This window comes from Natrix helvetica (assembly GCF_964273705.1).
Source record: "Natrix helvetica genome assembly, chromosome: 3".
Taxonomy (NCBI): Eukaryota; Metazoa; Chordata; class Lepidosauria; order Squamata; family Natricidae; genus Natrix; species Natrix helvetica.
In genome coordinates this window covers 117532021-117553034 of record NC_138549.1, presented here as the reverse complement: position 1 = coordinate 117553034, position 21014 = coordinate 117532021, and the positions used below count along the sequence as shown (strand labels likewise).

The following is a 21014-nucleotide window of genomic DNA, read 5'->3' as shown; positions in this document are numbered from 1 at the left end:
AGCACAGGGTGTTTCAGGGGTGTGAGATGCCTTGTGAGATCCAGGACAAGTGGACTTATACACACACACCCTGCTCCATTTAACAAACTGCATGATTGTTTAATGACTGCATCAGCAAAAATGTGGAGTGGAGGTTGTTACGGTCATCTCATTTAAAAGTTCATGGGCAGGCTCCATTATGGCCATAGGTCATACCCATACATACTGGTATGAACAAGAGAAGTAATAAAAAAGTTGCTGTGGGTAAGATCAGTACCTCAAAATAGACTGCATCCCATCAAATAATGTCTCTAGGTCAGGGCTGTCAAACTCTTAGCCTGCGGGCCGCATGTGTCACATGCTGGCCACGCCCCCACCAGTTTAACAAAGGGGGAAAAGTCCCAATACATCACATGATGATGACATGACGACGTGAGTTTGACACCCCTACTCTAGGAGGATGTATGCCATATAAATTATGGCTCTGCTAATAATACCTTTCAAGAATATATTCAAATAGGTGTGCAGAGCAATGTGATGCTAAAAGTCTGATAGTTGGTTCATTTAGGGGGGGAAATGAAATGTGCAACTGACTGATATAGCGGGAGTAACATCTGTCTACATTCTCAGCTACAGGGTTGATGAAAGACCTTGTGCACACTCTGAAATGCTCAACTCAGCGATGGCCAACTCATCTTGAAGAGACATTTTCTTCAGGGGGAAATTAACATTTACAAATGAGACCTATTAGATTAATAAAGGCGATTGTCATATGGCTCAGGAGGCAATGGAGACCCTAGACTTAGATACAAATCTGATTAAGGAGATGTGCTTTTTGGAGAGGGGAATAGCCTTTGGCACTTTTGTCCGTACATGCACTTTCTTTCTTGGCTTGGATACAGAGACGTTGTGTATTTGGCCTAGACAAAGCTGCCAAACGATTGAAGACAGCATCAACAAGGCTGATTTAGAATACACCAAGCAAGTTATGAGAATTATGTCAAAATAATCAGGCATGAAGTCACTAAATGAGCTGACAAAAACTGATGCCAATATGTTTTACATATATATTAACATCAATATATTATTAGATTTAATGAGACCTGTTTCTCATTTTGTAATGTTGTCAAGAAAGAAAGCCAGAAGCCTCAACAGAGCAAATGGCAAAGCAAAAAGGAAATTAGGAAAGGAAACTCCTGTATGTTATTATTGACTTAAATCTTAGGAGAAAATAACTATCATCCATGTATCCCCATAACTTTGAAAATCTAAATATATCCTAAAATGATGGAACAATAGAGACCTTGACCTAAATATATATTTTAGTGAGGATTTAGTAGAGATAGCAGTGTTATAAATTTCAACTTTTAACCTATTTCCCAACAACAACAAAAATCAATCCTAATTTTAAAACAACAGCAAGAAAATTCATATGTGCAAGTCAAAAAATGTGAAATAGCCTATCTGTTTAGAGCAATTCTCACCAAACTATCAGAACCGTGCAGAAACAAGATATATTCATGTTAAGACAAAAAACAATTGAAACAGTTTCATCAAATAACCTGCCACAGATAAATTCCATCTAGTTATGGAGAAGAGTTGTATGGCTGAATTCAACTTTGTTCAGTCTGCCTGGGCATCATTAAGATCCCCGATTGTTCCTTAAGGCTTAAGACTGCACAGCTACATTACTGGGCTAGGGTAGAGATTTGATCTGTAAAAATGTTAAAATATATGGGCCTGGAAATGGTTAAAACGTGAACAGGGATGGGGCTCACCAGGTTTTAATAATAGTAACTCCTTATTCTTCCTGTCTTTGGCCTTCCCCCCCTCCCCCCCCCCAAAAAAAGACAGCTAAACTACTGACATTGGCTAGGAGCTTAGAACTTCCAAATCAAAAAGGGCCCTTGATTCTCCAGCACATAATTGTGCTGCCCTTTCACCCCCACCTTCAATCAGTGTCGTTTAACTATCTCGTTTAGCGTACGGGACCCACCCCTCTGCTAACTAGCAGCCATATTCTTCTCATTAGGACTAGGCTGTTCTTGCTTTACAGACAAGTAGAGACAAATCTAAAATTCCCGCTTTTTATAGTAATGTTATTAAAAGTTATAATTAAAAAGATAAAACTAATATTAAAAAAATGGAAAGTGTAGAAGACAATAGAAAAGAAAAAAAATATAGTAAAGAAAAAGACAATATTATGTGACTTCCCCTTTACCACAACCAGTATAAACAATTTTAGTAATTTATTGCCGTCTCTTAAAATACAACCAGTGATCTCTTCTTCCCATATCCCCTCTCTTATCTATAAACAAATCCTTGAAGGATGTAATTCTAGAAAAAGAAAGGAAGAAGAAAGAAACGGCATTAAAGCTGCTAATTAATCACTTATAATCCTTTAAGGGCTTATGACTCAATTTGAAGCCAGAATCTCATATGGTACTAATTGATTAGTGTACTATTCTCTATTCACAGTCAGTTTTGTTGATAAAACATGGATATTCACGTATCTGTTATGTGTCTCCAATTTTGCTTTATGATAACTTTCAAAAGCAGGTTGTAATCCAGGAGTAAGGCATTCAAATGTGTCAGAAATGCATTAAGAAGGCTAGCAATAGAGTACAATACTCTATTACTCTATAAGAATACTTTCCCCATCTGTATTAAAAGCACACCATATGCAAACTGCTTCCTTTAATTAGAAAAATGCTAACAGAATGCTTTTCCCCATTACATGTAATGGTTCACACTTTATCTAATATTGAGGCTCAACAAATAGCAATCCCCTTCACCCCACCCCAAAAAACATGCCACTTCAAAACCAGCTTTGTCACAGAGACATATTCTTATGGATAGAAATGAAGATCCTAGACTAGTGATGGCTAACTCTTTTCTCCTCACATTCCGAAATTGTGCGCAAGCGTGCTATTGTGCACTGTGTGCCAACACCCACAATGCAATGTGCCCGCTCCCTGCACATAGGCGCCCAACCCCTGTGCATGTATGCGCAACCTTCCCATGTGCCAGAGGTTTTCCTCAAGTCTCTGGGAGTGCAAAAATGGACTCCCTGGGGCTCTGGAGGACCTCCCTGAAGCCTCCTGGCACCAAAAATAGAGCATGGGGGATACGCTGCACCCCCTGTACTCCCCCCACCCCTGTACATGCACGCACATCTCCCTCATGCGCAACCAAGACCCAAAAATCAGCTTGGCGGCAGAAGGCCTGCCCACACATGCGATGAAGCTGAGCTGGGTAAGAGTGCCCGCAGAGAGGACTCCACATATTACCTGTGGCACGCGTGCCATAGGTTCGCCATCACAGTCCTAGACAATAAAGTAAAGACTATTTAGTCAGTTGTTGGTGAAACGTTTAAAAAAAAGATTTGCATGGTCTCTATTTTTAAGAAAAGCACATTTTAATCAAGTGCTTGTCTTATGAAGCATGCACTATGCCAGAAAATCAATTCTTGGGACACTGTACACTACTGAAGCAGCATCAAGCAATGAACAGCATTAAATTACTCACTATTCAATTATATAAAGCTTGAGGTGAGAATTTCTCCATACTCTTCAATGTTTTAAGCGTTATGAAATATATATTTTCTATTTGTTCTTCCATTATACTTTTGCACTGCAAAAATCCTCATATATTACCCGCACCAAGTAATGCATATGCATGTAAAAATTTGTTTAGCAGATAAATAAAATAGTAATTTTCTCTACAATGTGCTGTCTAGGGCCCCATCTTGCAAAATTTAGTCTCAATAAATTCCTTTATTTTCTCAAAAGGAAAACAACTCTGGATTTAAGTCAGCTTTCCCAAACAAGAATAATAAAGAGAAAAATAATTATAAACACACAAAAATCAATGCAATGCAAACTGAACATGGACATTTCCCTCTCAATATTTTTTTTGTGTTATACAACTCCAAATGTGTCTACATATCCGTGTGTGTGTACATGTGTGCAAACGGTTACACTTACCCTTCAAGTATAATAAACCCTGATACTTATTTTCCATAAATTCATCAAATCCTTTTTTAAAGCCATACAAGTAAATGCCGATCATTATGTTAATTAAGGGCTATGCAAAAATGTCCCTTTTTTTTGGTCTCCTCTAAATCTCCTCCCATTGAGCTTTATTGGATGCTTCTTGGCCCTCGTATTCTGAGAGACAGGGTACACTTTTCTCTGCCCAATTTCTACATGTCATGCTTGACTTTATAGACCCTGATCATATCTCCCTTGGTCACCTTTTTTCTGGATTGAAAAGTATGAATATCCCAATATTTTCTTATAAGGAAGTATCTGCCCCCCTCCCCCATAAATTTGGTTGCTCCTTTCTGTACTTTTTCCAGCTCTATTATATTTTATCTCTTTTCAAACATGGCACCCAGATATTCTACAGTTTTGCATAAGGGCCTAGAATACTGAAAGTTTTATTTCGTATAGGTCTCTAGCATGGAATTCGTCCTTTTCATAGCTGCCACATATAGGGTCAACATCTTTATTTAGCTCTCCAATACAATTCTTTTTCCTGGTTAACTGTAAACAGCCCGGATCCCATCAAGCTATATATGGAATCATATGTATTTTTCAAGTTCCTTACTGTTATTTATTCAACTTGAACATTATTCACTATTTAATTGACTGGTTGTGAGAGGGACACAGAGGAGATACTCCTTGTAACCTGTTTCTTCAGTGCAATTATACCATGCTGGTAATATCTGACCTAGTTTTTGGAGGATGACCTTGGCCATTGGCTTCATATAGGAGTGGGGAAACTATCCAGCATTCTAAACTGGGTGGGGTGACAATTATTATCAGCAGACCTAGCATTTAACAATAAGAATTAAATGCCAGGGGCTTAAAGGATCCAGTTACTAAGTTTTTGAGTTGAAGATGGTAAGTCAGAAATTGGGATTTGCAGCACACCCCTTTTCCCCACTCTTTCTTAATAGCACCCTGATTTCATTAAATATTCTTAGTACTAGCAGAATAATGTAAGAGAATCATAAAAGTCAGCCCAAACAATTCTCCAAAAGTCAGATATACAAAGACATTATATGTAGCATAATTAAGGTGGAGTTGCTCCACGTTTGTTTCTCACATTTCCCCCTTCCACTGGCCTAAAGAATCTTTTCTGTAGTCCTGGCTTCTCCATGTTCCCAGAGACTGTTAGACATTATATCAAATTAATTAAGTAGGTTAGTTAAATGGATTACTCTTGCTTTTCAACTCCACCGTAGGTGAAAACCCCAGACAAAAAACAAGAAAGATGTCCTTCTAAGTAAAAATGTGTTCCCAAACTTTTACAAACATTTTTAAATGACCATGAATAGGGAATGATTTTTTTCTCTCTCCTGCTTTTGTTCATGAATCAACAGTAACTATGTGCAAGGGTATCACTTACATTTTTCACTCCTATGCTCCATAAAATTAGCTCCTTGTGATAAAGAAATAATACAACTGAGCTTAAAATCTGTCATTTTAAATAATAGCTTGTATCTAGTTCTAGTAAGAAAATCAAGATGCACAATAGCTATGCTCAGGCTATCAGATTTTACATGAATTTATTGAGGTCACTGAAATTTACCTGCTTTCATGTTTGTAAGTTGGAAAGTTGGGAAACTTTCTCAGACCAGCAAAAGAGTTCTGTGATATTTTAAAGCTTGTGTCACCTTTCAACAAAAGCTACTCCAATAACAGACTCTACCTGACCCACCTTGTCAGTCTTTTGTTAGCATTTAGGGACTAATACAGTTGTGATCAGCTACTAAAAACACTCCAAGTTCATTATTTTACACAGACTACCTAGGACATAGGGCAGTGAGTCTTAAAGCCAATTAGCACAACGCTTTGGTTTTAAGCAAGAAGGAACTGAGTTGAGGCTTCAAGAGAGAGAAGTCAGGAAGGAATATATCGGTCAGCACAACCCTGAACAGAGACTTCGTTAGATCTTAATGAGAGCTGGGAAAAACTGATTGACTCAGGTCAAACACTCTTGTTGCCAAGTTTGGTTTCTGCTGTGGAATGTTACCAATGATTGAAAACTCCAGAGAGCTTCACAAACAGGCAGAACTATTCTGATTCTCCAAGAAAACAGGAATCTCATAGAGAGGATGAAGCGGCTCCTGTCACATAAGGTTCTTCTAGTCCTTGAATGCGCATATGGGCAGCACATACTAGGAATTTCACCCAGAGATTATGGTAGCAAAGGTCATATGGAGAAAACAGAAGCAAGCAAACAGATGAAGAGAGCATAAATGAGTTTAAAAGATTAAAAGAAAAGCTTAGTTTGACCATGGGGGCATATAAGAGCTTCATGCTTTTAATCTAGCATAACTTTGTTCAGATCATAAACAGCAGTCAATATCAGATGGCTCCCCTTAAAAATAAGACAATAACAAGCTCTGTATGCATTCGGAAGAACTTTACAAATACTCTATTTTTACAAACTTCATAAATGATACATATAAATTACTACGCATGTTTCAATAATTCATAAATTGCCATTTTTTAAAACTATGCATGTAGCTCAATGTTTCAACCTCTCAATGTGTAATTGGCAATTTTGTTCAAGAGCCTAACAGAACACCTCTTTTTTAAATAATCAATTAATGGGGTGTTGCTCAGTACGTTTTTGCTAACTTAATTCTTGTTTATGTCGACATATGACTTATCATGCACAGGATCTTTAGAAAAGTGATTTTTAATCTATAAAAATACAGTTATGAGAATTATTAAATATAAATAATAACATGCAACTTCTTTGATATTATAGTAACTTCTTCCCCCATTTTTCTTAACTAAATTGCAGCACCATCAAAAGATAAGCAGATTTGCTTATTATCTTTTCATAATCCTGTAACAGCCTTGTAACTTTCCATATATATGAGGAACTGAGGTAGCATCAGCAGGTTGTCCCAAGGTTATCAAGCTAATTCATCTAAGCATGTTCCGATTTAATGACTTTTTTCCGATTCTGAGTACTACACTGCCTCTCATAAGAACTAGAACTGAAAGGCAAAGGAAAGCATAACAAAGGTACATCATTTAGGATACATTAAAATCCCAAAGATGTATTTGGAAAGTGTGTGTAATCCTGAAGAAAGAAGGCTATATCTTGGAGCCTGGGTTTTCAACTTTTCCTTTATTCGTTCCACAGCAGAGGGAATAAAGGGAGATAGGAATAACCAACGCTTCTCTGGGCCTCAAATCCTTGAACAAAATTGGATGGAAATCTCACAATATACATATTGACATGAACACTGCTAAATACCTAAAGAGGTAAAACATCACAATACAGAGATAGGATAATGCAATTCATTTTCAACAGGTTACATTTTAGCATTAAAATCTAGAATACTTTAATGACTGTTCATCCTTTGGTAATTTCTAATACTAACTTCAAACAGAAGACAACCTACACCCATTTAGCACAGCGAACTATTTAACAGCTCACTATGACAATAGGTGCTCATTAGGCAATTCATGAAAGAAGAGGGCTCAAAAGAGCACATTTTTGCAAGCACACTCCGAATAGCAAGAAACAGCTTACTATTGCCATCATCACTATCAGCCCCAAAGGAAGGAAACTCATTTTTCTACAACCCAGCCTTCTTTTTCCTAGAGAAAAAAGGAGTGAAAGTATGAAGTTAAAGAGAATTGTCTGGCTACTCAAAGCATTTAACAACTATTTTCAATATCAGATTGAGGAGCAGGATTTTGGAATAAAAGCAGCCAGTTCCTTTTTGATGCAGAAAATACAGATCTTGAAACAAGGTCTAGTCCCTCCTCCTTCACTAACTAACAGCCATATTTTTCTCATTAAAAGACAATCGGACTGTATTTTCAGACTTCTTAATAAGGCGATCACCATAATTTGAGGTTTCTATTATCCCGTTTCTTATTTTAGTTGGAATCAGGAAGCAGAATGTTCTTTCGGGGCTGATGGGAGGGGGGCCAAGTCACCTCTATTTTTTTTCTTCTCTACTCAAAACTGCTGCCAGTAGTAATGATGACTTGTAAATATTGATTAAATAAGACTACAGTGATGATGGTGGAATGGTGATTGTTTTTCTGTTGTTTTTGCTAAAAGCAGATAATAAAGAATAAAATAACAGCTAAATCAAAATGAAGTGTATGTAACTCCCATCTAAAGTTTGGCTCTTAGGCATCCTGGAGACATATTAATTTCATGCATTCTCATTTTCTGTCACCCCTGCTCTCCCCAACACTATCCAAATGCAACAATAGTCAGATCTTCAAAACACCTCCTATTTGGTTCCCTCTCTGCTCACCCAGCATCTTTACTTCTCTGAACCAGCTTTGCCAGATGGATGCAATTTGCATAATATCACCAGCGGAGGCTGCAGGATCAACAGGGGTCAGGCTCTGACATCTCCAGCACAGTCTATCTCCGAGTGCTAATTTGGACTGCATTGATCTCTCTTTCTGATTTCTTTGTCATTTACCTCTGCAGAGGTTTGACAGGAGATATGGAGACAGACAAGGTTGGAAGCGGGGTGGGGGTGGGGGGTTCCGGGGGAGGCAGGGAAAGAAACGAAGATTGTAGTTACAGATGTCTTTAAGGAAGAAAAAAGATTAAGCCAAGGACTCTGCTGAGGGTCATAGCTCAGAGGCATCCTAATTACCTTGTTCTTAGAGATTCTTATACAGACTTAGAGGGGGGGGGGGGTCCTGTCACGGAACTCATAGAAAGGGAAAGTTATTAAATTGAAATTGTGTGCTTTCTGTTGGCCACCATCTCCCCCCTCCTCCCCCCCCCCAATAGTTTCTCGCTAAAGATTGCTAGAGAGTTTGTGTTCTTTAGCAGCCCATCTTTGCCCATATTCTCTCTAGAGGCAAAAATAAGACCATTCCATAACACAGGTGCTTAAAAGTCTGGTTCGGAGGAATTACCAAAGTTTGCATATCTCAAAGCTATTACTTTTTCAAAAAGCAATTGGACTTTCTTGTTTTTCCTTGAAGATGTTTCTCTTCTCATCCAAGAAGCTTCTTCAGTTCTTCTTCTTCAGAATTGAGGAAGTCTCTTGGATGAGAAGAGAAATGTCTTCAAGGAAAAATAAGAAAGTCCAGTTGCCTTTTCAAAAAGCACCTTTGGGACAACCATGACCTGGATGACTGAGGATCCCCATAGACAAAGTTTGCATAGCCAACTTTTTGTAGGAAAATACTTGTGAAAACTTTACTTTGTGTGTTTCTCTGAATGGGGTGATGCTGCTTCCCAAGAACAATCCTCTATATCCACTATGGCCCTGTCCTTTTAGAATGCTCTCACCTTCAGTAAGTACAGCAATATGTGTTTGGGCATGTGCAGATTCAATGAGAAAAACTATTATTAATCCAGGGGTACCGTTCTCCTAATATCAGTCAGAAGATGTGATCTACAGCAATCTGTTTATGTTTGGATGAAGCAGTTTCCTATTCACATCAAAACCATTTATCAATTTTAGGCTTTTAAAAAAATTAGCCTAACAGATTAACTAACTGCATTTCCCAGGGAAAGGCTGAGGATGAAAACACAGTTTTCCTCAAAATAAATATTTTAGAATAGGCAGAAATATAATATAAAAAGTAGATGCATAATGGCAAGGAAGAGAGCACCAAGGCTTACTCAAATAGCATCCTAATTAAAGCATCTGAAATTTAAGAGGAAAATTTCAGCTACTGTGAAAGTATCGTTTCACTATAGCTCCATATAGTTGCCACATACAGTATATGTCTTTGAATTTGAAATCATATGATTCATCTCAAACCCTATACCTTCAGGATGGCTCCCCTGAAGTGTTCATCCCATCCCATCCCATTCCTTTAGCATTAAAAAATGAGCTACACCGAAGGAAGCACGAAGGCAGTACACGGCTGCATTGATACTCCTAGTATTTTGCAAAGACTCCCTACAGTAGGGAATAATCTGCAATGCTTAAACACAACTTTTTTTATTCCATCCTCTCTACCTTAGCCACAATATTATTAGGCCTATTGACCTTGCCGTGCAGGTAGAAAACTACAACAAAGGCAAGCAGCCAACACAAATACCCAAACAAACTGTGTGCCTCTTCATTTCCCCCCCGCCCCAATTTGTTTGCTAACTATAGGAGTTAGGCATCCTGGAGTTGAAGGACCTTCTCCATTGTAACACACACAGGAATGGAACGGCAGTGATACGAACATTCTCCCTGCTGCCGCCAGGAAAAAGGAAGCACTGAATCTCTGCTCAAAAGGGCTGAACATTGGCAAGAGTGTTCTGTCACTTTTGTGCACAGTAATCCACTGTGCCACTGAGTCCCATCAGAGGGATTTTGAAAACTTAAATGATTGAAAGCACAAGAGCACCAGCTCAAGGTTCCCAGCCAGCCCAGACATCCTAATTAGCTTTACACACACTCCCACTCAGAGGGAAGAGAGCACATACAGAAAAAGGACTGTCACACTGCTTTTCTCTCTTTTCTAAAAGCGTGGCGGTGCTTACCAGCTTTCCCACTGTGACACTTCTCATGGTAGTTAATTAGAATCATGTCACCGATTGGACCCTGACAGACATTCGGCCTGTATCTTGCCACAACCCACTCCCCTCCCAGGCTAACATGAGTTGTGCAAAGCACCTCTCTGCTTCCAAAAGCTTTTTGTAGTGTCCTGGACAGAAACTCCTCCTTGCCAGAAATGTAGGCCATATATTGCCTCCCTCACAGAACATCCGCTCCACCTGTTTTGAGCTGCCTGACCTTTAGCAGCGCTAATTCAAGATGACACTGCTCATTTAATGACATTTCTCTTGATTTTTGTTTTGGTCTCTTTTAATTATTTAACTCTGGAGCCTTTGGCCCTTTTCTTTCAACCGTAAGAGAGTTTGCCCCCTTTTCACCAAGCTGGTTTAGGACAGCACCTCAGCTCTGTCCATTCACGTCATTATCACACGAGCACAAAGGGCATTCACAACAAATCAAAAAGAAGGTGGGACCTTAATCAAAGACGTTCCTTAATATGCAAAATATCAAACAGAGAAATTGCAAAGTAGATACAGACATTTGTAGCAATGGTTTGGAAGGAGCTGTCTTGACAATTTCCTTTGTTCTGTAATCCAGCATTACACAGCAACAAGGCCTCTTTTGGCCACAGACTGCAGTCCATCATTATTTTACAGTTGCCTGACAAATAGATTACCAATTTTCCCCTCCTGAAACTGGAGACATGAATTTGACCATGATATTTTAGGTTATGGAGAATTCTGAACGGGTCTATTCTTAGGGAGTAGAATAATCCCATTCTTCACCCAGGATCTTCATACCACCGTAGATCCCATGGTTAACCAAGACCTCCCTTCTGGAACCATATAACACAAGCGGAAAAGAAATATTGGGGAAAATTACATGAATGCCTAGAGACACGGGAGAACAACCATATTCAGCCTGTAATCCTATAACCACCAAATGTAATTCAACTGTGAGATTTCCTGCCAAAGCAACCTACATGCAGAGCAAGGATAAAGGGAAGAAGCTGAACAACTTTAATCACTGTATATTTGTTAATGCTTGAAGCCCTCCCAAACCAGTGAGACTTTTCAACCCAAAATGTAGAGCTTGACTGAATCCCTTCCTAGACAGATTATCCTAAACTGACCACTGTATATAAACAACATCCTGATGTTTCTGTGAGCCACTCTTTTTGGAGAAATGTTTGGACAAGTAATATTTTGATTTAGCCTCCCAAATTCCTTTACATTTAGAGCTGTCAAGGACACAGTGACTTGGGTCACGAAGGGAGCTGAAGACGTTGTCATGATCAGTGATTCTTAAAGTGAAGGTAATTACCCCCAAGGAAATAATTTGGGAGTATCCAGGGGATAATGGAATAATTTATAATTGCATGTTTGAGGGTTGAGGATCCGGTCTGAGACTGCTGCTGCTGAGATTCTTGTGTAAAATAATAGAGTCTGGGTTTTTTTTGGTGGCAATGACATTATCTGAGAGAGGAAAAAAGAGTTATTGAGTGAAACAGTTTAAGGACCACTGATCTAAGCACAGGCTCATGACCTGAATACCAGCTCCTAGACCTAGACCAGTGTTTCTCAACCTTGGCGACTTTAAGTTCTGTGGACTTCAACTCCCAGAATTCACCAGCCAGCTGCTGGTTGGGGGATTCTGGGAGTTGAAGTCCACAGGACTCAAAGTCGCCAAGGTTGAGAAACACTGACTTAGACCATGAGCAGTAGCTCCATTTTTAAATAATCCCTTCTAAGAAAACCTGAGCAACAGAAATAAATCTTTAAAGTATACTATTTCCATAGTACTTTTTTTCAAAAAGGAGGGGATTCAATTCTCTAAGAAACCAAATCATAAACATTTGTAATTTGCAAAAATATGATATTACACTTTTTAGTTTATCTTGTTTAATAAACTTTGGTTGGAAATCTGGAAAAGTTTTGATAGTGGAAAATAAAGAAAAATAAGGTTTTCTGGTTTTGATAATCCTATAATAATGATATGGCAATGGAAAACCACAGATGAGCAAAGCAATTGGACAAATTAGTGAAGCATATTTTAAAGGATTTCATATGTTCTTAGGCAGAACAGCTATGAGTAATATGAGTTAGAAAGTTTTGCACAGAAAAACATAGAATTGCTTTTATTTTTTTACAACATTATTTTGAGTTTTAGAAACAGGTTTCATAAAATTAATTAGCAATGTAAGGATTGAGTAAAGATCAATTCATACCTGGATAAATACAATAATCAGTATTTTAAGATAAACCTATTCTGGTCTTTACTTTTATTGGTTGTGTTATCATGATTACGTGATTGCAATTTGTGTGTTTCACAATTGGCAGGTATTTGTGATTGTTGCAGCATCATGTGGTCATGCTGTCACCATCTGCATACTGTTCAGCTGGCTTCCAAGAAGCAAACATAAAGGAGAAAGTAGCAATAAAATTGCAAGTTGAGCTCACGTGATATCAGGTTTAAAAATTATGAGAGATTTACTTAATAAACACAGTAGAACTGTTCTTTCTTTCTTTCTTTCTTTCGAGGGAGAGGGAGAAGGAGAGGGAGGAAAGGAGGGAGGGAGGGAGGGAGGGAGGGAGGGAGGGAGAGAGAGAGAGAGAGAGAGAGAGAGAAAGAGAGAGTACTTCAAAACTTTATTCCCTGAGTCAAATAATTCTGTTCAAATACTATATTTTTGGCTCTTTAAAAAGTGCTATTTATTTACACACCTCATAAAATTAGCTGGACCATTTAAGATTATTTATTTTTTAAACTGATAACATATTAAAACATCAATTACATATACACCAATATCGGTCAAACAATGCTTCTCCAAAGCAAATGTTCCATAGAGAATGAGGCGTTTGTAAGGATAAGAGGCTGCACCTTGGCAGTTCCCCATGGGGTTGGTGAGTGGACAGCTTGGTAGGAGTTAATTAGAATCTTGTCACTAAGTAAATGCACCCTGCCTGGACTCTGACAAATGCTCTACTCTGACACTGGGGGCCAGGAGACAATCCACATCAAGCCACTGCAGGATGACCCTTTTAACACCAAGAGTAAACTCACAGCACAGCAAGTTGAAGCTCATTAAAACTGTCTACTCCGTGAGCATCCCATTAACCTCCCTGTTAAAAAACACACAATCCCTCTTCTTTTCTTGCAGGCCTAATTAATGCCCAGGATCTGGAACAATGTAACAGCCTAACCTTCCTAGATTTCCAATAAGTAAATGAAAAAAGAAAGAGGGGGAGCCAGAAGGATACAGATGTATCACCTACATCTCACACCATATTGGTGGTTGACCCTTTCAAATAGGTAGGCTGTCTTATGAGGCTTACCGTGAGCTAAGGGAGGTTGCCTGGGCTTAATCAGCAATGTAATTAGACTGTCATTTGGCTACATATTTCCATGGGTTCATGTGAGAGGCTTGTACATTCTATTTCTAAATTTGATTTGCAAACGCGAGATGATTGCTGGTGTATACGTATACTGTAAGTGTGTACAGATAGTCCTCGACTTATGACCACAATTGAGCCCAAAATTTATGTTGCTAAGTAAGGCATTTGTTAAGTGAGTTTTGCCCCATTTTATGACCTTTCTTGCCACAGCTGTTGAGTGTATCATTGCAGTCATTAAGTTAGTAACACGGCTATTAAGTGAATCTCGCTTTCCCACTGACTTTGATTTGTCAGAAAGTTGCAAAAGCTGATCACTTGACTCCAAGACATTGCAACCGTCATAAATATGAACCAGTTGCCAAGCATCCGAATTTTGATCACATGACCAAGGGGATGCTACAATAATCGTAAGTGTGAAAAATGGTCACAGGTCACTTTTTTCAGTGCTGTCGTAACTTTGAACAGTCCTTAAATGAACTGTTGTCGATTCGATATCTATTTGTGCATTGTATTACCCTGGCAAGCTTTAAAAATCACTATGCAGGACGCTCTTTCTCTTCCACCTATAAATAGTTCTGTAGTCAGTGATGGCTTCTGTCTTAAAGGTTTAAGCAACTTAGCCTAGCATATGAGTACTAATTTACAGATGGTTAGGGAGGAAAGGTTTTGAAAGATTTACAGAGGAAAAATGCAAAAAATAGGCACACTGAACCCTCCACCCACATTTCAGCATGGCTGAGTAACCAGAATTCACAGTCATTGAGCATTGATGCTTAGAAGACTCTGCCCATTCTATAGAGAGGGATAGTCAAAAGAACATCTGCTACCATTCTGACTTGTACAAAGTTGAGGTATTCAGGAATTCATTGGCTGTCACCACTGGCAACTATGACCACAGCCCTACTCTACAAATGTCTTTTTTTAGGAAAGGTAGAAGAAGAACTCAGGGTCATTTCAAGTCCTTTCCAGGAAATCACATAAAGCCAAAAGCTTGGAAAATTTAAGATGACTTCCAAGAGAAAAGGTGCTGTTGAGTTTTGTCACAAATGACATCTTTGGACCAAGGAGAATGAACAGAATGCAAGGGACTCTTACTTTGCTAACTACCGGTAGCAGACAAGGGAAGGGGAGGGGTGTATTATCTGTGCCCATTCTTCAGTCATTCTCAGTGATATAAAGAAACTGCATCCAAAATATGCCAGTATGGTATCAGACAATCAACCATAATATTTATATCTCATTCAGAAAAAAAATATTGCTGAAGAAAAAATAAGGAAAGTAAAGCTGGCAATAAGAATCTCATCAAAAATCAACTGCATACAGATGTTCAGTAACATTTGGGAAACAAACTGTAGTAGTAGTACCCTGCAGACTGATGTATAGAAATACTGCAAAAATAAGCTGTAGAGTGAAGAGTTGGAAAGAAGAGTTAAGCAAAACTGGGGAAATGTTATATGAATCACTAGTGAGTCCCCTTTTCTCATACTTAACAAAAGATCTATGAAACAAATGGATTGTTAGAATGTTTCACTAATGTCCAGTATTTTTCATGTGATCAATATAGGAATTATTGGCCTTTCTAATGGGCTTGGTTTCCTTATGTTACAACACAACATATTCAATTTAGCTTTGTTGGGGAAATTTCAAGAATACATATGTAATCTTTGATTGACAATTATTATTTTAAAATTGGGGGGATGGGATAGATCAACCCAACTTCCAAATTGGACAGTTCATCCCATCACAATTTTCTAGACAAAAACTATACCTGAAAATGACTTATATCAAAATACGAAAATCAAGTGAGGGTAGAAATTACATATTTCCCCCTCTGAACTAAACTTCACGCACACACATGCATACACTATTAGTTTCACTGTGCTTAGTGCTTTAGGTTTAACTGCTGACTAATCCCATCAAGCATAGTGGGTAGTGATAAGGCTGATCAGCTTCCTTCTAGGTATCAATAAACACACACAAACACTGTGAAAGAATGAAGGGGGAATGAGTGATTGTCCATTGGAGCTAGTAGTATATGCCCTCAAAACAAATTATAGCAAAGATTGTTAAAGTACTTCTCTCCTCCTGAAATAATATTTCAGGATAACTGTGATCCACAATCTGTTTTCCCTTGGCCATAATTCATCCTACTGATTTCTCTCTCTCTTTCTCTCTCTCTCTCTCTCTCTTTCTTTCTCTCTCTCTCATTGTTTCATTCTTCCTTCCTTTTTCCCTGCCTTCCTCACCAGCATGCTCAATTATAATTTAAGCCAAACTTACACAGGTGTGCAATTATAGAGTAATATCTATCCATCCAGTGGTGTCATGATTGTTATTACCTTTCCTTCCTATACCATAGCAAGTGTTCCACCCTCAAGTTCTTAATTTGAAAAGCCAGCTTCTTCTGGAGTGGGGCCGTGGTATCTGCCTGCATCATATCTGACTGTTTGGCCTTCACTTACTACATTGAAATAACAGTTATCCAAAGGTTGATGACCTCCAGTTTAAAATTATTCTCTTCTATCAAAAAATAAGATTCAGTAAAAAATATTCAACAATTTTCATTACTTTCTAAGTAAACCTGATTGTCCCATTTTTAATGTAAATTAAAATGTAAAATTAATTTTGCTTCTAGTAAATATAGTCCCTTTTTCATTAAAATGCCATAAGCCAAAATCACATAACTCTATTAATAGCAAATAAAAAGGGACTTTTAAACATTTTGGAAGCTAAGCAGGAATATTTTTAAGTACATGTATGCAATGGTGATCAAATAAGGGAGAGGAAAACAGGGAACCAAAAGATAAGAATTTCCTAGTTCCAGAGAAGATATGCTCATTTTAAATCTATGCTGATTTTGTTTTTAAAAAAAACGTGTTTAATGTTTTTGCACACTGGGTTGCATTTGGGGGGGGGGGGTCATGCACATCTTTCACAATAATACAGTATTAAAAGAGAAAATCCTTGTTTAAAGAAGAAAATCTGGTTTTAGGTTTAAGACTAATTGCTTAGTTTTCATCAGACACAAGGGAAACATTTAACCTCAGTGTGTTGCATCCATGGATAATATGCTGGTGTTTCACACCACAAACAACATCTTTAGGCTAAATAAAGTAAAGAAGCAAAATCCTTTACAAATAAATAAAAGACAGTCAAGAAAATTGGAGAAAATAACCATCATTGCATTCAACTTTCCAGCAGGGAAAACAAGCTAATGACAGACCGCTAGATGTACAAGTAATTAAAGACAGTGACAGATTGTATTGTAGAAATGTTTGCGGCTTTAGTGTGGTAAGAAAAGCCATTAGAAACACTTCTATAAAACACCTGAGAGGAGATAAATGGTTTGAAGGAGATCTGGATAATAATGTAAAAAAGCTTCTATACAACGCCAGCCTACATGAATGGCTGAAATGAGCCTATACCCAAGCAAGGAAGCAACATTTCAGTGGTACATTCCATCAACATGCAACCAGATCCATAGTTCAGAAGGAGATTGCTAATTAAAAGCTGGTGAGCTTTAAATAATTCATCTCCTTAACTCATATTGATTTGATAGTTTAGTGGTAAGGATCTTGAAACAATATTAAACTGTTTCCTCCAGGCCTTGGCAGTAGGTGACTTTTTTTCTTGTTGCCCATCTGTAAATTTACAGCTGAAAGAAGCTGATAAAAGAGGAAGAAGCACAACAGAGAGAACATACTTGGGCAGGTGCAAATGAGGAAAAACTATCAATTAACCTATCTCAAATTTAAAGAAGACCATTAGGAGATAGTATGCATTTACTACTGAATACATACCACAGCATTATTTCCTGCACTGCTATCTTCTAGTAGATAGGATAAACACATCATATTCCAAGCTGCATTTGCTAAAGAAGTCTTTATCATTTTTTTCCATATAACTTAAAATCCCCAGAAGTCTCTAACAGCTCTCAGAAACATCAGTAGAAGAATAAAGAGCTTGCTTACTAATGAGTGCAAAAGCCCATTTGAATGTGCTCAAACCTATCCCTTGAACAAAAATATAGATTAGAAAATAAGGGACCACATAAGGGGTAACCTGGCATGATATCAGGCTCTCAATATCATAATGCCTAAATAGAGGAGAAAAAGAAACTAAATGCTCTTCTGAGATGTTAGTATTAAATTCTCAATGCAGCACAGACTCAAATATTTTAGAGACTTATGAAGAAGTGATGGTTGATACAAACATGAAGGACACTAAGTAGGGCATGTGTGATTGCCAGCTGTGCTTAAAATTACTATTCTAAAAAAACCTTTCCCAATCATAAAACAACTCTATCCTTCTGGATTTAGCTTCTTGTCTCTTCTTTGATTACCCACATCAAAGATGGGATCCAAAATAGGAGATCCACATAGGAAACTGGATTTCATTAGCTGACAGCCACACATCTTGGGAATTATATCGGAGCAAACACATAGTAGTCTTCCAATCATAATGCACAGAGGGTCAGCGGGAATATAGGAGGGGGGGAAAGGACTTGTTCTTACCTATCCCACTGTGAGGCCTTCCTATGTGCTGTAGATTCAGTCCTTTGTTCATATCTAACAGCCCATTCTTTGGCCAGCTCCCCATGGCAAAGCTGTATGCCTGGAAAAGAATGAAGATGCTTTAACAGGATAGTACAGCAAGGCATTGACTCAATACCATCAAAATACTTGATTCAGCCATTCCTCAGCATTGTGAAGTCCAAATATTTGGGTCGTTTTTTGGAAGTCTACATCTCTCTTTTCAGTATTTTATTTTGAGTAGTCTCGTTCTGATATTATTATTCCATTAAATACAAATTTACATTCTCAATATTCTTTGAGTGACAAAGTTGATTTTGGTGCAAAGGCTTTAAAATTCTAGTGGATACCGTTGCTAGGTGGTTTTTTCCCTGGATTCCATCATGAAAAATTACAGGTTTTGCTCTCCACTACAGCAAAATCATGAACATTTATTATTTGCACCAATAGGGAAAAAATTACATTATATGTGCTGTTTGCCAACATCAATGTTGTCCCAGTATCCTATTTTAAAATAGTGTTTCCTACACACACGCACTTTCCATGCTATACACACAAATAGAAAAAAACCAGAAGATCACATTGGTAGACAACAGTCTTAAAAAAGAAAGTGTTTATTTAAAAAAAAATACAATAATCTATGAAGCAGAAACAAATGTCTTTATCCAGACTGAGTTGTCCTCTTAGAATTGTAAAATCTTGATCACACATTTCTGACTTCTTAATTTTTTCTTTATTCAAACAAACTCTGGATAGAATTTTCCATGCTTCCAACCTTCTTTTTTTCCTTCAGAAGTAGAAGAGTCTTTACCTTATTTAACGAATGTGAATTTTTTAACAAAATGAAATACAAGTGCGTTCCTATCTTAAAATGTAAAAGTGAAGTAACTTTTAGCTGCAATCACCTAGCCAGGAAACAGTAATATTTTGCTGTTTTCTATAAGTAGCCATATGTTTTTGGCTCCTGTAGCCATTATTTTCAGACCAATGTCTGACCCTAGCTCCCAAAGATAAACCCACATACCAAACAATGTGACTGTTATACTTCTAATAATTTCATCCCTCTGCATGCTTACTCAGATATTTTTTTTCACAAGCCTCATATTATGCCTTTTTATTCAGAAGAAAGCACAGATTGCTTGCAAATTCCACCTTAGTATTTATGTACTCAGAACCAAGGTAATCAGCTTTGAGATCCTGACTGCATGGAGGAGTGATCCATTAAAAATTAATCTTTCAGACCCATATTTTTCTGATTCAGCAATTTAGAAATACAAGCTCTATTGTACAAACAGTAAACTAAGGCAAACAATTTCAAGATCTTGAATATAAAATGGGAAAGAATATACATGGCAGCATCTATTCATATGGATCGACATGCAAATTCAGAAAAATACATTTGTAGAGAAATACATTTTACATACACACCCACATACACACACTCCCCCCCCCTTTCTCCTCCAATCTGATATTTCTTATTAGGAAATTATTTAATTTAAAAAAGTACCTCCTGGGAAGGAAGTTCACTCTCCATATCTGCTGACACTGTTCATTTAAAATAAGAGGACAACCATATAGCAATGTTTTTGCTAAGGTTGTAGATTTATTTCATAATTTAAAAATGTTACTATATTTCTAGTTAGCTCTGTGAGCTGATTGCCCGTAAAACTACAAGGGGGAGAAGTCCGTGCCAGGCCCCTACTTCATTACCTATCCCAAAAAGCTGCTCTCAGCTTCCACACTCAGTGTGCAATTCATAAAATAAGGTCAGAAGCCTCTCTAAATAAATGGGCAGCAGGGCTGTGCTGCTACCACTAATAAGAACAATCACTTTAAATGGCCAGTTGGGGGTCTAGGAGGGACAAAGCAGCACTTCACTATATCTGATCTTGCCAAAAGGACTTGCTAACACACACACACACACACACACACACACACACACACATTGTGCTATTTCGTTTTGGGGAACCAGCATTATGCAAAGCAAAGAAAACAGTAAAAAAATAATACAGGGAGAGAACTCATAGTCTCCCAGTTTCTAGCATGATGTCTTAATCACGAAACTAAACTTGTTCCTTCATATGCTTTACTTCCTCTAAATTATTGATACCCCATTCAGCAAGAAACCCCCAACTCCAGATTTATACAAAATAATAGTTCAATCTTACTCAGTTTGTCATAAACTGTTTTCAAACCCAATAAATTACATTCATGGACTTCTTTATGTCCTGATGAAGAATCTAAACATTTGGTCTGCATCTACATAAACCCATACTGCCTTTCCCAAATTTTGCTCACTGTCATATTTCTTATCCTTTTAGATACGTTTAGTTCTCCTAAACATTTTCCCAGACCCATTTGTCAAAAAAATATGTTTGTAGTTCTAGCATACACTCTTGCTATCTTTCCTTTTTGCACAGTTAATCCATAAGCAAGTCATATCAATATTTAACCTTTCTCTACTTACATCATTGTACCTATGATTTACTATTTTTCAACATTCACAGAGCATTTATTATGTTGTTATTCAATTAAGTTTCCAGGTAATTTGCAAACATAAAATACAACAAAAGCCACAAAATATAAAACACA

At 37.7% G+C, this 21014-nt stretch overlaps 1 protein-coding gene across 1 annotated transcript in view; it reads right to left on the bottom strand.

The window, feature by feature from the left end:
- The window catches only part of ERI3 (ERI1 exoribonuclease family member 3), a 236655-nt gene that overhangs the window by 62172 nt on the left and 153469 nt on the right, over positions 1-21014 (bottom strand). The window contains exon 7 of the mRNA XM_081946340.1: positions 18405-18504. Coding sequence (XP_081802466.1) covers positions 18405-18504 — 100 coding nt within the window. The remainder of the gene's footprint in view (positions 1-18404; positions 18505-21014) is intronic.